General features: G+C 37.0%; 1 protein-coding gene across 1 annotated transcript in view; it reads right to left on the bottom strand.

Annotated features, from left to right (window-relative positions):
- Positions 1 to 1,199: 1,199 nt before the first annotated feature.
- CDC40 (cell division cycle 40) overlaps positions 1,200 to 17,023 on the bottom strand; it is a 51,676-nt gene continuing 35,852 nt past the window's right edge. Inside the window, exons 10-15 of the mRNA XM_023206021.1 lie at positions 15,854 to 15,955; positions 14,190 to 14,305; positions 13,800 to 13,933; positions 7,119 to 7,195; positions 4,474 to 4,618; positions 1,200 to 3,494 (exon numbers count right to left, since the gene is read on the bottom strand). Of these exons, the coding sequence (XP_023061789.1) occupies positions 3,317 to 3,494; positions 4,474 to 4,618; positions 7,119 to 7,195; positions 13,800 to 13,933; positions 14,190 to 14,305; positions 15,854 to 15,955 (752 nt within the window). The 3' untranslated portion in view covers positions 1,200 to 3,316. The remainder of the gene's footprint in view (positions 3,495 to 4,473; positions 4,619 to 7,118; positions 7,196 to 13,799; positions 13,934 to 14,189; positions 14,306 to 15,853; positions 15,956 to 17,023) is intronic.

Raw genomic sequence — 17,023 nt, forward strand, 5'->3', positions numbered from 1 at the left:
CAGTTAGTTCATTCATTTTACTCAGTGATCAAAGAAACATTTCACAACATGAATTTTGAGCCCAGTGCTGCAACAGACACTTTCCTTCCACTGGATCTTATCTTCTTCTCAGGCCCTTCGTACCTGCCTTGTTTTTACTGTATTTCATCAATTATTTTACGATACACTAAGAAAGAATTGAATGCTGCCCATTAGACTATGCCATTCATTTATTTTTACTAGAGCCCTATTCAAAAATGTCAAAATGTGAAAAGTATGCATCTGTGATGATAAATGGAATCAGTTTCCCCAGGTCTTACTTTGAGACCCACATTTAATACTGCTGATGGATACTGGGGTCTGGATGCCACTTTATACCCCTTCTCATACATGAATTCATGATGTCTCCCCCAAATAATCCCTACTTTCTTCTGAATTCTGTATCTCAGTAAGCAACGCAAACCCTAGGTAATTCAGATGCAGACAGTTCTCAGTCCATACCCTGAGAAACAATGTTCTTCAAGGAAAGTCTCTACAATTGTTCTCAGCGTTGTGATATTTATGGTTACCATCTAAGGGTTTGCTAATTCAAAGTCAGTGTTTTCTTATAGTTATTTTATAAATATACCAAGGATACTAGCCAGCCCCACAATGTAGCCTCAAGAACTACTTAGAAATGTGGCTGTGTAACACTGTTCCCTGTTTTTGAATCTTAAAATTTGCTCCTTGTTTAGGACAAAGTATTTCCTGCTTGTGACTCAATATATAATATTCATTCTAGTAAATCTTTCACTAAAGCATCACTTTTATCCTAACTTTTAGGAAAGAAATCTGTCCTGGATATGACAAAAAAGCTACAAAAAGGAAAAGGAGCCAGATGGTAACCACCTAAGTCCAGTAACCATGTGATCTTGAGACTTTTTATGCTGAAATATAACCCCACTCACTTATGTACTCTAAAATGTTGTGTAATCATGACTTAGTGCCACCACTAAATGAATAAATATGGAATGTGTTACATTTAATGTGCTCTGAGGGTACAGCTGTGTATTTTATTATATAATCATAAACCCATTGATATACCTGAATAAACCACATCCACCTCTAAAGCATCATTTCTCTCCATATGATCCACTTAAAACTGCAAATGGCTTAATCTAGTGTCTCAATACACTTAAGACTTAAAAGGAGACTAAAGATGAACAAGATGAACATTTTGATAGCACTTTCTACAAAAAATGCTTTATTTAAAAATATGATCTTTTTAAAAAGGAGACAATTTTTATATACACTTACTTTAGAAACAGTCAAAAACACAACAAAATAAATCCAGATTTAGAAATGATGATTTATAACATACAATACTGGTGTGCTGAACAAGACAGTTTAAATGTATGATTCTTTTTGTCCCTTCACATTTCAATAATTCACATTTGTTAAAACTAGTGGTTGGGACTAAAGAAAAGGTCATATCTGAATCCTTTCCCCTTCAGAAATCTGTCACCCTTCTGGGCAGTTACAGAAATGGCAGCAGCTAGGCAGTGTTTGTATTTCTTTGGGTGCCTGCCTCTGTGTCAAAAAATATATCTCTGCTTTTATTCATTTTTCTATGAAATTTATTTTTATGTGGCTATAGGGCCTGGTCATATGTCCCAGGCCTTTTAAAATCTAAATTTCTAAAAATGGACACTCCGTAAGGGCAAGGAGCATACACTGCTATGACCTCACTGGACTCAGAGTTTAATGCTCTTAGGTTATCAGCAAGAGACATGATTTTGATATTCCAGTTAGCACTCCAAGCAGCTATCAACCAATCTTTTTCAGCATGGTAGTGAAATATTTCAAACCATATTCAAACATCTAATATAGACTTATAACAAAACAGGAAAAATGGCTTGCCAAATTAAAGTGCTATGAGCTACTACATTCAAGAGGTTATCTTGATTTTCTTTCATTTTTTGAGATGGGGTCTCACTCTGTCGCCTAGGCTGGAGTGCAGAGGCATGATCTCAGCTCACTGCAACCTCCGCTCCTGGGTTCAAGCAATTCTCCCTGTATCAGCCTTCTGAGTAGCTGGGACTACAGGTGCCCGCCACCAAGCCTGACTAATTTTTGTATTTTTAGTAGAGATGGGGTTTTCCTATGTTGGCCAGGCTGGTCTCGAACTCCTGACCTCAGGTGATTCACCTGCCTCAGCCTCCCAAAGTGCTGGGATTACAGGCGTGTGCCATTGCGCCTGGCCTATCTTGATTTTATAATCTGATGTCTTAAAAACTATTTTTCACCATGGTCACTGCTTCTCAAACTGGGGAACTCTAGCCATCTTCCGGGAGTGTCACTTTCTTTTTTTTCAGACATAGAGGTTTAAAAATTTTTTTAATCTTAAAAAGTCCTGTTGTATATATTCACAGGTAAAACAGGAATAATTTTAAAGATAAAACACACGACTTCAAAGAAATTACAAGTTGACATCTTGGACTCTACCCATTGTACTTTATCTCCTATGAGGAAGATTTCAGTAATTACAGCTGTGAAGCAATGACCTAGGAGATCTTGATTTCTCAAAGTGTAGCCAGGTCTTTACTGACAGCGAATGTAAATAAAATTCAAAGTCTTGGTGCATCCTCCTGAGTTCCATCTTCAGATATAATGTAATGCTCTGATTAAATATATACAGTCCTGTCCATACTGATCAGGAATTAAGTCAACGAAAGAACTCTGGACTGATTTTTATTTTTCATTGTTTATAATTAGAGGAATGCTGCAGTTAAAGAAGATTACTGCTTTACAACTAAAAATACACAACATGTGTCATCAAAGGGAGTGGAACTCATGAAGCTGAAAGATTAGAACTTGACCCAGTGAAAATAATGGGGACAGTAACTGGGTGGTTTTTTCCTTCTTCCAAATTTACATTAAATTATATTATCCCTATTCTTTACTGCCCTTTTGGCTGAAGAGGTAAATACATGGTATTTTTCTGAATAATTAATTACATTACCTCCTCTAGAATCCCAAATCCACTAGGGATTCTTTCTTGACCCCAAAGGGATGCTTTCAGTATGTCATGGGTATAAACTCAAACTGCTTGCCAATTGTAACTACTTGTCAAATAGAAACTCAATAGCCATTTTCTGTATAAATAACATTTATAAAGAACAAAATTAAGTTGCAAATGAAATTATGTCAAATTTACAGTTTCTTTTTTTAAACAATGGGTCAATGTCATCAACATTATCTGTAAATCAAGTTATCATCTGATACATTTAATAATTAAATACAGTTAAATATGACAATGGATCAAAAATGATCCTAGCTAGTTTAAGGATTAATCTAATTAATCCCACAATTTAATGAGACCATCCCAACCACATGTTATGACCTTAGAAGTTTCATGAGGATGCCACACTGCACCTATACACACTTTATCATGAGCTTTAAATCGACTGTAGAGTTTTGTGGTCTTCCAGTCCCAAATGTTTAATTTTCCATTTCCATCTCCTGAAATCACATAACTATAATGGGAAGAAAAATAAATTCAAATTATTCAAATACCTTAACCTGGTAAGGTGAATGAAGAATAGGGGAAGATACTGTCTTTTCACATTAACATTAAAAAAAAATCCAATGCAAATATACAATACTCAGAATAACAGGCAGAACATGAAGCAGTCTATAATTTGAAATTCTATTTTAAAAAACCTCCCAACCAATCTAAGAGTAGAAAATTATTTTTAACTGGGAAGACTGGGAGTCCCAGGGGCCACAATGAATGAGGTTACACAATCAGTCTCTAGATAGTCAGAAACAGAGATTGGAGAACCAATTCCGCATATAGCTAGGGAACACTTTTAGATCTATTCCATCATAGTAGGCTCTACCACTTTCATAATTACTTTTTGGCTTTAATATCTTTTGAATACATCTAAGACTGAATCAGAGGTAGGCTCAATTACTAAGCTAAACATACAAAGTTATTGGGATTTCTAAATTACTCCTACCTATACATTTTAACTAAGAATCATGCTGTAGGCTTCACAAATCCAGTGTGACCTAGAAATATTCAAAAGTTGCATTAGAGGTTTCAGCACAGACAAGCTGTAGTGAAGCTGTAACTGCAACACTGTAATACACAATTAATTCTTCTGGTGTTCATTCAGTCATAGCAATACAGTGATTATAGCACTTCCAGTCTTGATTAGAAAAGCAGAGAGAAAATAAGGCTTTGGTTATATAGAGAGGGATTTATAAGGTGACTAAAGGGCATAAGCCTAAGTAATAGAAGGGAATATACTAAAGCAAGAACCTAAAAAAAGCAAAATGTAATTTTCCTAATTTGTTCTCGCCTTTATAGCCAGCATTTTGAAAATGTTAACAGATTATCGAGTTTTCATAAAAATATATTATGTGAGAGTGATGTGTAAAGTGTTATTTGTACAACAACAGTTTATATCATATTTGAATACTAGAATGGATTAGAAGTTTTAAACTTACCTCATGTCTGGTGAAAAGTCCACCTGACAAGCGTAGCCTGCTACCATATGGCCCTTAAAAATTTTTTTCTTGTTTAATCTAAATCTGTTCTGTGCTCCAAAAATTAAGATTTGGTTGTCCATTGATTGGCATGCTAGCCATTTTCCTGTAAATTCAATAAATGAGGTATTTTAGAGAAAAACTAAAACATTTTTTAAAACTTTTTATTTTAAATATGTTCACTGTGATTAATATAACTTTTGCTCCCAAATACTTTATAACACTAAAAAATAAATTTACTATACCACCTGTAAAGTGTTATAAATATGTCACTGGCAAGAGTTATTAATATATAAACTAAAGGCTTTTGCGTATACAATCCTATATCATTGAGCACTCTCATATAAAAGCTTTTTTTTTTTTTAAAAGAATAAGGAAATATAGAAATTCCAAGTTTCATGTTAAAGAAATAAGCTAAAAGTTATGAAATGAAATGAATTTATAGTAAGTATAGACAACAGAACTATGGGAAATAGGAGAAAGAGACTTATCTGTGGTAATTATGGAATAAAGAAAGATTAACTGGTGAGAAAGCCTAGCATTATAAAATAAAACTATACAAAAAAAGAGGTAATTTTAAAAAATTATAATAACTTTTTTAACGGCTACAATGCTTTTCTCTACTTGGGATTCATCAAAGCCCCTAGAGCCTAAACTGCAGTGTCTATAGTCATGCGCCACTTAACAATGTTTCGGTCAATGATGGACCGCACATATGACACTGGTCCCATAAGACTACAGTGCCAAATTTTTACTGTATCTTTTCTATGTTTAGATACGTTTCAATACACAAATGCTTACCACTGACTACATTATTCAGAACAGCAACATGCCATACAGGGGTAGAGCCTAGGAGCAACAGGCTATACCATACAGCCTAGGGTAAGTAGGCTATACCATCTAGGTTTGTGTAAGTACTCTGTATGATGTTTATAAAATGACAAAATCACCTAATGCTGCATTTCTCACAAGTACCCTTGTTGTTAGGAATGCATGACTATACTTCCATCCTATATACAGTCATTCCTTGGTATCTGTTGGGAACTGGTTCCAGGATCTGCACCCCCTACCAAATACCAAAATCCACAGATGCTCAAGTCCCTTATATAAAATGGCATAGTATTTGCATAAAACCTACACATATCTCCTGTATACATTAAATCACCTCTCAATTACTTACAATGCCTAATATAACATACATGCTTTGTACTTAGTTGCTACCCTGTGTTTTTTAATTTGTATTTTTAATTGTTACATTGTTATTTTTTATTGTTTGCTTTGTTGAATATTCTGGACTCCTGCTGGTTGAATCCCAGGATGTGGTGCTCATGGATACGAAGGGCCAACAGTACATGTAAACATTACTAAGTAAGGAAATAGACTCAATGCCTGAGTGGGTAAATGGCCTTGTTCAAGACGGGCACAAAATCTGTAATAGGCGGTTTAAAAATAAGCTACGTGAAATGTAGATGCACAGTGACGAAGTATATAATCTAGCAATTATCAAAAAAGGATTCACTTAAGTTGCTTTTCTTATAAAAAAAGATAGAGCATTTGACAACTATTACCATTTGCTTGTGTCAGAGGCCCTGATGGAACAGCAAACTTCCTTGCCCCCCATTATGTGAGTTGACAGTGGCTTTGATGACAATGTCCCCCAAATATCAGAACCCCCACTTTAAGACTCTCATGTAGAGCTATAATTATATCAGTATATTGTCAGTGTATCTGTAGCACAAATTATCTTGTACTGAAGACAATGGATTAAACAATACTAAATAGATTTATCTTTTTAATTTTTGCCTGAGAAAATTTTTTATACTGAACTGCTAAAGTGTTCTCATTATAAAGAATCAGAACAAAATTTCCTATCCCCTGAAAGAGCTTACAATAAATCATTATTATTATTTTTTTTAGAGAGAAGGGTCTTGCTCTGTTGCCCAGGCTGGAGTACAGTCATGCAATCATAGTTAACCTCCTGACTCAAGCAAACTGCCCATCTTGGCCTCCCAAGTAGCTAGAACTACAAACGTGCACCACCACGCCAGTTGATTTTTAAAATTTTATTTTGTAGAGATGAGGTCTCTCTATGTTGCCCAGGCTAGCCTTGAACTCTTGGGGTCAAGTAATTCTCCTGCCTTGGCCAATCATTATTAAATGATGTACTGAACGTGATTCTGTTTGGAAGGAGAATGAGAAAAGAAAACTCTGGCCGGGCATAGTGGTTTAGGCCTGTAATCCCAGCACCTGGGATTTTGAGACTAGCCTGGGCAACAAAGGGAGACCCTTGTTTCTTAAAAAAAGAAAAAAACAAAAAAGAAAAGAAAAGAAAAGAAAACTGATTGTTAAACAGAAATCTTCTGATGTTCAATATTAGCAGTAAATCATCCTTTTATTTTTATTTAAAAAAAGACACAGAAAAGTAGGTGAGGTGACTTACATATGAAAGTCAGTAATTCTTTCTAATATTGTAAAGATTACCTTATACAAGTAATGGCACTGTGACGAACTTTCCCAAGAAGGAAGGGGCCAAAGTTCTTTTGAATACAGAAATCACACCGTATCTTAAAAGCTCATTTAAAAATACAATTTACATACTAACTCACCATTTGGAGACAAAGTCACTGCAGGCATTGAGTGCATACTGGGTTCTGCTATATACTTGAAATCCACAGGGATATCCCTAAAAATTTTAAATAGGATATCGGAATAAGCAATTTTTATAAAGTACCTTCTGAAGAATTATCTCTGGAACAAAGGAATAATATGCAAATAAAAGCAAACTCTTGAAATTATGTATTTAATAAATCTTTCATGAAAGTTTCTGGAAGAAGAAAAATCACAAGATGACACTGTATTGCTTATGGTGAATCTTGTACTTCATAAATGACTTTCCATGATCATTATAACAGTGACAGTGATTTTGTTTTCTATTTGATTTAAACCTGGCCTTTATGTTAAAAAAATGTTACTAAAAGTTCTTAATAATGTACCATGGCAATGGGTACACTAAAATTTCAGAATTCATCACGATATAATTCATCCATGTAGCCAAAACCCATTTTTAGTCCAAAAGCTGTTGAAGTAAAAATAAATAAATCAATTAAAAATGTACCATGGTAGGGCAAAGCAAGATGTCTGAGGCAAACCTAGGGGGAAGTGTTATTTTACCAGCCAGTCAACCTTAACTCGAGTGGGTGAGAGTGTTAAAGAGCCTGCAGCAATGCAGGAGGATGGCAGGCAAAGCTGTCGGGATCTGTGAGCTGGTCTAGCCCATCCAGAAATGATGATAAATTATGATAAATAAATGCTTGGTACCTGGACTATTTTCAGTTTACATGTAAAGCATTTCAAATGTGTTTGGTGAAGGAGAAAAACACATTTAAAAAAAAAAAAAAACCTCCCATGAGTGATACAAAGAATGAAAGAAAGAAAAAAAAAAACTAGCCACCTAAATTTAGAACCATCAAAGGTTCTAAGTGCCTTTTCATTTTCAATATTCTCCAAGCTAAAAATCCTTTTCTGAAAGGAGTTTTGGTCTTGCTGCTTTTCATGAAACCAGAAATATTTTTCACAGAGTAATGTGTGGGAAATGTAATCTGATGAGTAACACAGATTCTATAGCAGCAATTTCAATTTCAAACACTGTTTCAAGTTCCAAAACTCTGGTTAACTGTAAAACAATAATAATTTGCCTTAATATAAGGATTTTCTCTATTTATCCATCCATCCAGCAGAAGGAGCAAATGACTAGAAGAAACTTCTATGAGGGTCGTGGTCAGAGGAAAACATTTTCAGGTATAATCTGGGGAATAACATCATTTGTCAGATCTCCAACCCTTTATACCTCTATGGTACCAATGAGAACTGACATTTAGAATGACTCAAATGTATTAAAAAGATCTGCGATCGAAAAAAGGCTTGTTTCTTCCTTCCTTGTACTTATTGTTAGTGCTTAGTTATTTTACAATATGAATTAAAACATGAGAATTTTCTAAATTAACTGTATTCCAGGTTCATATTGATCAATGTGTTAACAAAAGTAAACAAAAAAATTCAAATGGATACCTTATTTCAAGGAATCTTCATACCAGGAGCTTGGAAGAAGAATTTGAACTACGCTGTGGACTTCATTATTTCTAGCAAAAATGCCTGTTAGGCATAAACACAACATGGCTTGGTACGGTGGGTCACACCTGTAATCCCAGCACTTTGGGAGGCCAAGACGGGTGGATCACCTGAGGTCAGGAGTTTGAGACCAGCCCGGCCAACATGGCAAAACCCTGTCTCTACTAAAAATACAAAAATTAGCTGGGTATGATGGCACAGGCCTGTAATCCCAGCTACTCAGGAGGTTGAGGCAGGAAAATTGCCTGAAGCCAGGGGGCGAAGGCTGCAGTGAGCCGAGATCATGCCACTGCACTCAACACTCCAGCCTGAGCGACAGAGTGAGACTCCATCACAAAAACAAACAAACAAACAAACAAACAAACAAACAGCACTATTTTCTAATTGGATACTGTAACTCAGTATAATAAGCTAGTAATTCATATCTTGCAAATAATCTCCAGTTTAAAAATGAATTCACCAAAAAAAAAAAACCTAATAAAAGTCTATGAATTTTTAAAGCTAAAATATAAACAGTAGTGTCAACTTCTATAAAATTTTCTTTAAGAAATATTTTACCAAAATAAATACCTTCTGGAGAAAACACGTCTATGACATTTCATGCATTTGGTCAATTAAAATACCATGAGTTAGCCCAGTGTGGTGGCTCATGCCTGTAATCCCAGCACTTAGCGAGGCCGAGGTGGGTGGATCATGAGGTCAAGAGATTGAGACCATCCTGGCTAACCTGGTGAAACCCTGTCTCTACTAAAAATACAAAAATTAGCTAAGCGTGGTGGCGCACACCTGTAGTCCCAGCTACTTGGGAGGCTGAAGCAGTAGAATCACTTGAACCTAGGAGGTGGAGGTTGCAGTGAGCCAAGATTGCACCACTGCACTCCAGTGCAGGTGACAGAGCAAGACTCTCCCTCAAAAAAATAAAAAAATAGTTGCTGAATATCTAATAGTCTTTTATTCTCCTTTAGAACATAATACAGTTAGTTTGTATAGTTTTATTTAAGAAAGCCAAGTTTCCTTTGTTTTCTTGTATTATTATGGTACTCTAAGCAAGCAAGTACAGAGTATAAAAGTTTGGCAAACACCACTTGTCTGAAGGCCCCAGTGTTGCTAATTTTCCCAGAGAGGAGGTCAGCTGTCACTTTGCGGAGTTCAGGGCATCCCTTCCTCTCCTAAGCAAGTGGCCATCACTAGTAATTGCTCTTAGGGATGATTTATGCAGTGATGCACAGTTCCGGGGCTCCTGAGCTGGTTTTGCTTCCTACTTGTCTTTGTAGCAGGACAGACCTTCACATTTATTATTTTCTCACTAATCAAATCAAATATAAGTTATTAGTACCTTCTCTCCTTGCCAGTCCCCTCATTCATCTAACTATCCATCCATATGATCAAGAATTCAAGTTTTGTGAGGCCAGGAGTTTGTGACCAGCCCAGCAAACAGAGTGAGACCCTGTTTCTACAAAACACTTAAAAATTAGCCTGGCGTTGTGGCATGCACCTGTAGTCCCAGTCACTCAGGAGTGACTAAGGGAGTCTAAGGGAGGAGGATCACTTGAGCCCAGAGCCCAGTAGTTCAAGGTTGCAGTAAGCTATGACTGCACCACTACATCTAGTCTAGGCAACAGAGTGAGATCCTGTCTCTTAAAAAACAAAAAACAAGCTTTGGAATCAGTTTGATCAGAGTGTGAACTCTGGCCCTTTCGTGTCCTATATAACCTTGGGCAAATTACTTAAACTATATTAACTTCCTTATACATAAAATGGGAATAACAAATGTACCTATCTTATAAGATTGCTTTGCACACTAAATCAGATGGTTCAGGTGAAATGCTTAGCATAGTGACTGGCATATAGAAAAAACTCAATCAGTGTAACATCATTGATAATTATACCAATAATGACTTCTTTAGAGATTCAGCACATATTGTGTGCCAGGCACTGTGTTGGGAACAGACAGTAAGCATGACTCATACCGTTCTTTCTCTCATGGTTAAGAACTTGTCAGGAAAGAGAACAAATAAACAAGCACTTGAAGTATGCTAAAAGCTGTGGAAACCAATGACAGTGTGGGATGATAGAGAGGAGGCACCTAATCTTATCTGAGGACTGGTCAGGAAGGCTCTCATAGTAACGGTTAAACTGAAATCTGTTTTTTGTTGTTGTTTTTTTTTTGTTTTTGAGATGGAGTCTCGCTCTGTTGCCCAGCTGGAGTGCAATGGTGCAATCTCGGCTCACTGTAACCTCCACTTCCCAGGTTTAAGCGATCCTCCTGCCTCAGCCTCCCAAGTACCTGGGATTACAGGTGCGCACCACCACATCTAGAGACGGTGTTTTACCATGTTGGCTGGTCTTGAATTCCTGACTTCGTGATCTACCCACCTTGGTCTCCCAAAGTGCTAGGATTATAGGTGTGAGCCACCGTGCCCAGCCTGCAATCTATTTTTTTAAAAATTATATATGTATTTATAATTTTTAATTTTTTTATTCAGATGGGGTCTTACGCTGTCACCCAAGCTAGAGTGCAGTGGCACAAGCATAGACCACGGCAGCCTCGACCTCCCAGGCACAAGCAGTCCTCCTGCCTCAGCCTCCTGAGTAGCTGGGACTACAGGCCTGTGCCACCATACTAGCTAATTTTTGTATGTCTTATAGAGATGGGGTTCGAGAACCCAGGCTGGTCTCGAACTCCTGGTTTCAAGCGATCCACTCAAATCAGCCTCCCAAAATGCTGGAATTATAGGTATGAGCCACCGTGCCCAGCCAAGTTAAAGTAAAATCTAAAGAATGACGTCATTTGTAACAAAACAGTGTCATGACTTTTTAGGAGTATTTCCTAAGATCTGAGAGGAAATGAAAAAAAAAGAAACATACTAACATTACCATTAGTTTAATAAAAATTCTGTGCTGACCAATGTTTTACTTTAGAACACCCACATACACATATCCTTAAGCCCTGTAATTGCTTGATTATTTAAATATTTACCAACTTCTTTTTTTTTTTTTTTTGAGACAGAGTCTCGTTCTGTCGCCCGGGCTGGAGTGCAGTGGCCGCATCTCAGCTCACTGCAAGCTCCGCCTCCCGGGTTTATGCCATTCTCCTGCCTCAGCCTCCGAGTAGCTGGGACTACAGACGCCCACCACCTCGCCCTGCTAGTTTTTTGTATTTTTTTTAGTAGAGATGGTGTTTCACCGTGTCAGCCAGGATGGTCTCGATCTCCTGACCTTGTGATCCGCCCGTCTCGGCCTCCCAAAGTGCTGGGATTACAGGCTTGAGCCACTGCGCCCAGCCACCAACTTCTTTTATACCACTCTATATTTAAACTTGAAAATATCTAAAGGTAGAAACATCAGAAAGTTTGAGTATGATCAAATTGTTAAAGTACATAAAACAAAACAGAACATGTATATGTATGTTTATTCTCCAGAGTCTGTGCAAATGATCTAAGGTGGCTCATATAAAACTTGGTGTCCATATTAGATACTCTGTAAAAAAACATTTCTGAAGTAAGAAAGATCTTAGCTGTAAGGTAGTCTCTAACATGGGCTATATGTTAAGACTACTCTCCACTACTTGGGGATAATCTGAAGGGGTGTAGTGGTGGCGGTGGTGAGTGTGGGAGAAACTACAATTAAATTACATTAAATGTTCAGTCACCCAGATTGTCCTGACAATGGTTAGGGACCTGCTCAGGTCCCCAAAGGGACTTAGGTATAAAGAGGAAACCACTGGCTGTGGTTCAAGGCTTTCCACTTGTTAAAGCAGAAAAACTTGTGGGGGATGGAAAGATACACTTTTTAGTCCTTGCTAGGAGGACTCATGGCTGAGCTGTGCTTCGTAACTGACTGGTTTCCATTCAGTCATTCATTTTAACAAAAAGGTTAGTAAGCATTTTTTTGCAACTAAATTATAGAACACACAATGATATGTAATGAAACGAGTATATTGCTTAACTTTAGAAAAATATTTTTTTCCCTAAGAAAGTACAATTAACCAATATATGACTATATTCTATAAGTAAAACATTTGTACCAGAGTGATGATATGGGGTTACATGGTTTGGTTCTGTGTCTCCTCCCAAATCTCATCTTGAATTGTACTTCCATAATTCCCATGTATTGTGGGAGCGACCCTGTGGGAGATAATTGACTCATGGGGACGGTTTCTCCCATACTGTTCTCGCATGGTAGTGAATCAGTCACACAAGATCTGATGGTTTTATGAAGCGAAATCCCCTTCACTTGGCTCTCATTCTCTCTCTTGCTGTCGCCATGTAAGAAGTGCCTTTCTGGCCGGGCGTGGTGGTTCACGCCTGTAATCCCAGCACTTTGGGAGGCTGAAGTGGGTGGATCACAAGGTCAGGAGATCAAGACCATCCTGGCTAACAAGGTGAAACCCCATCTCTACTAAAAATACAAAAAATTAGCTGGGCGTGGTGGCAGGCACCTGTAGTCCCAGCTACTCGGGAGGCTGAGGCAGGAGAATGGCGTGAACCCGGAATGCAGAACCTGCAGTGAGCCGAGATCATGCTAGTGCACTCTAAACTGTACGACAGAGTGAGACTCCATCTCAAAAAAAAAAAAAAAAAAGGGCCTTTCTCCTTCATCAGTGGTTGTGGGGCCTCCCTAGCCATGAGGAACTTAAGTTCATTAAACCTTTCTTTTGTAAATTGCCCAGTCTTAGGTATGTCTTTATCAGTAGTGTGAAAACAGACTAATACATGGGGCATCTTTCAGTATTGAATAATCATAAAAAGTGGACATTTAAAAAAATTAAGATATACACCACTATTTTCTTTGGGTGGTTCTAGGGCCATGATCTTATGCTCAATCCCCCTCCTCCTTGCCAGTTATTTTACAGAGATGAATAAGGTACCTAATAAAGAATGTAAGACAGCAAAATACAAATCCAGCATCACTCTAAGAAAAACAACTCAAGATACACATCCTTTGAAAAGACTATCCAAAGATTATAAATGGTAGCATGTTTAGATTTTAATCTCTATACTGTCAGTATTTACATAGTTAAAAGTTTGATTGGCAAGCCAGGATCACAGTTGCAAAAAATATTCAATGGTTCCATACTATCAGGCTTCATCTTTGTCGATAATGATTTTTAACTGCTTGCTTTATATAAATCAGATTTTGTACTGATGGAAACTCACCATTCCCAAACTCTTAGGCTTTTATCATCAGATGTGCTCACAAATCTCCTATTCTCATCCACAAAAACAATGGTGTTGACAGCTCCCAAATGCCGATCATATTCCTGCACAATTTCTCCACTTCGAATGTCCCACTGTATATCAGGCAAGAAAAAAGGTAAAGACAGAAGTAGAGTGGATTTATGAAAGACCATAATTCCGGAAAGTGGAGAAGGAGAAGATCTTCAACATGACATTTTTATAAATGTAAATTTTTCTACTAAGAATGGTGCATCAGCCGTCCCTAAAAGTAGCAAACATTAAATAAGTAATATTAGCTTATTAACTTATTCCATCCCCTTATACAACATAAAGCTTAGGAGTCTTAACAAAATACTGTGAAAAACTTACTTGCACAATCTTCTTATCAGACATCCCAGCCACAAAGAGATTTTGCTTATCTTCATCAGGATTGAATTTGACACAATAAGGTACTTTTCGGTTTGTAAATCTTGATATACACTGTCCTAAAACCAAAGACTCAAATTAAATAGGTAAAATAAATTTGACCACTTAGAGATGACTGTGAGATTAAGATCTAGAGGTCACCTGCTTAATAAATGTTGAAGAAGGGCTGCCTGCTTGCTCTTTACTGTAAACTACATTTGTTCTTTTTCACAGATTTTTAATGATTAAAAATAATTTTTTCAAAAGTAAACCTGCACTACCAATTGTAGAATAAATAAATTATAACTTCATTCATATAATGGAACAGTGCAAGCAATAAAAAAGAACTATTGGTATAAGCCATGAGGGAATCTCAGACATTATGCTGGAGCTAGAAACAAAAGAGAAAAAATGGTATGATTTCATATATAAGAAGTTTAAGAAGAGGAAAAATGAATCTGTGATGACAGAAGTGGTTACTATGGTTACTGGGAGTGGGCACAGACTGGAAAAGGGCATAAGAACCTTCTGAGTGCTGGAAATATTCTATATCTTGATCTTGGTGGTAGACAGCTGCACAGGTATGTTTATCAAAAAAAAAAAAATCACTGAATATTTAGGCACTTCATACATTTTACTGTATGTATATTTTATCTTGATTTTTAAAAGAACCTGCAAAATGGTAGTCTCTCAGCCTTGGCTACACGGTACAATCATCTAGTCTATACACTGTACCAATTACGTAAATACCTCTGAAGGTGGGATTCAGGCATCAGTAACATTAAAGCTCTTCAGATGATTATAATGTGTGGCCAGAACTGAGAACCACTGCTAAAGTGCTGAAGAACATGGGCTTTGGCATCAGAGAGAGCTTTGTTGGAAACCAAGTCTGCCACTTATTAGCTGTGTGACCCTGAAAAAGTTAGCTCTTTAAGCCTCAGTTTCCTTATCTATAATCTAATAATAGTACTTACCTCATAGGGATAAATTAAGATTGAAGGAGATACTGAATATCAATGCTTAGCAATTATGCCTATTAGATGACGTTTAATAAATATTAACTATTATCATTACCCTTCAAATACAGTAAGGGTAATGATAATAAGACAATAAGATAATAAGATGATTTTTCTAATTACATAAAATTATACTAGCCACAACATATTAATGTGAATCAATTAATAAGCAGCAATTAGTATGGTTGTGAATATATAAAACCAACTGGCCTGTGAAAGTTTAGACCTACATTTTAATCAATTTGTGCAAACACATTTAATTTTGTTCATTAGACATTTATTGCACTTCTGTTATGTGTAATGCACAGTGCTAGATAATGTAGGGGAACAGAAAGATCAATTAGATGGCCTATACAAGATTTTGACTTTGCTTATCTGTCAATATGTTTGCTTTATAAACCCTATCTGGTGGAAACAAGTTTCACAGTGAAAGAGCTACTTATGCTCAGTTTCAACTCTACAAATGTATTCTGTGATATTTGCTAACAGTGAATGGTAAGAGAATCAGCAGTTAGAGAAGGTGCCATTTGGCCACAGAAGACTACTCACACCATTTCATATATAAACGATAACTTGTAAGATGAATATGTATTAGCATAGGTGAACTCTTACCTGTCTCAGTGTCCCAGAGCTTAAGATACCTGTCATAGGCTGCGCTGAGGAACTGTGTTCCCGCAGTATTGAAGCAAATATCCCTAACAGCCTTACTGTGACCTAAAGGTGGAGTCAACAGAAACAGCAATGAGGTGAAGCATCATATCTTCTCTTAAAACATAAACACCATAAAGAGACACAGCACTAAGCAGTGGTTCTCAGCCGTGAGTAGAGATCACTGGAATGCCACTGCCTGATTTACTGACTTAGAATATGTTATGTGTGGGCTTCAGAATGTGGGCATTTTTTTCCCCTTGAAGAAGCTCCTTAGGTGATTCTGATGCATAACATCTTGGTTAAGAACCAAGAGAAAAGGTTTAACTTTTCTTTTAAGTCTGTCATAACAATTTCTTAATATGCAGTACATACAAGTGACGACTAGCTAGCCAAGAATTTATGGAAATGTAAAAGACCAATTATTGCCAGTGAAAGAAATGGCTGCTGGAATTTTGGAGGTTCACTCTCAGATTGTTCACTAGGCTGCAAGTGAAAACAAAGTGACCTAAACCTAAAACTCAGGAAACTGTAGCCCTTGTTCAATAATTGTATATTTCTGTGATCACATTACCAAATTTCATAGAAACTGATTCAGAATGTAGGAGACTTTCCAAAAACTATTATTAGCTTGCATTGGTTTTTTATTTTTGAGACAGGGTCTCACTCTGTTGCTCAGCCTGGAGTGCAGTGGCTGGATCTCAGCTAACTGTAAACTCAACCTCTCTGGCTCAAGCGATCCACCCACCTCAACTTCTCGAGTAGCTGGAATTACAGGTGCACATCACCATGCCTGGCTAATTTTTGTATTTCCTGTAGATACAGGGTTTTGCCATGTTGCCCAGGCTAGCTTCTATTGTTTTAAGATTATGTTTTGACAATACACTAATTTTAAGGTGCTGATTATACTTTACTTAAAAATGAATATTGCCAGACCACTCAAGTCTTAAAAGTTACAGGGAAAAATAAAATGTGGCTAAACAAAAGCAAAAATGTTCCACCCCACCATGACTAAGACACATACAATTGTGCAAAATGAGCATGGCACAAATTGTTAACCACATGCAGCAGCTCTAAACCATCACCTCCAGTGAACTCCCATCAGGAGGTATGTGTCATGGCAATTAGCCATCC

The sequence above is a fragment of the Piliocolobus tephrosceles genome, chromosome 5 (assembly GCF_002776525.5).
Source record: "Piliocolobus tephrosceles isolate RC106 chromosome 5, ASM277652v3, whole genome shotgun sequence".
Taxonomy (NCBI): domain Eukaryota; kingdom Metazoa; phylum Chordata; class Mammalia; order Primates; family Cercopithecidae; genus Piliocolobus; species Piliocolobus tephrosceles.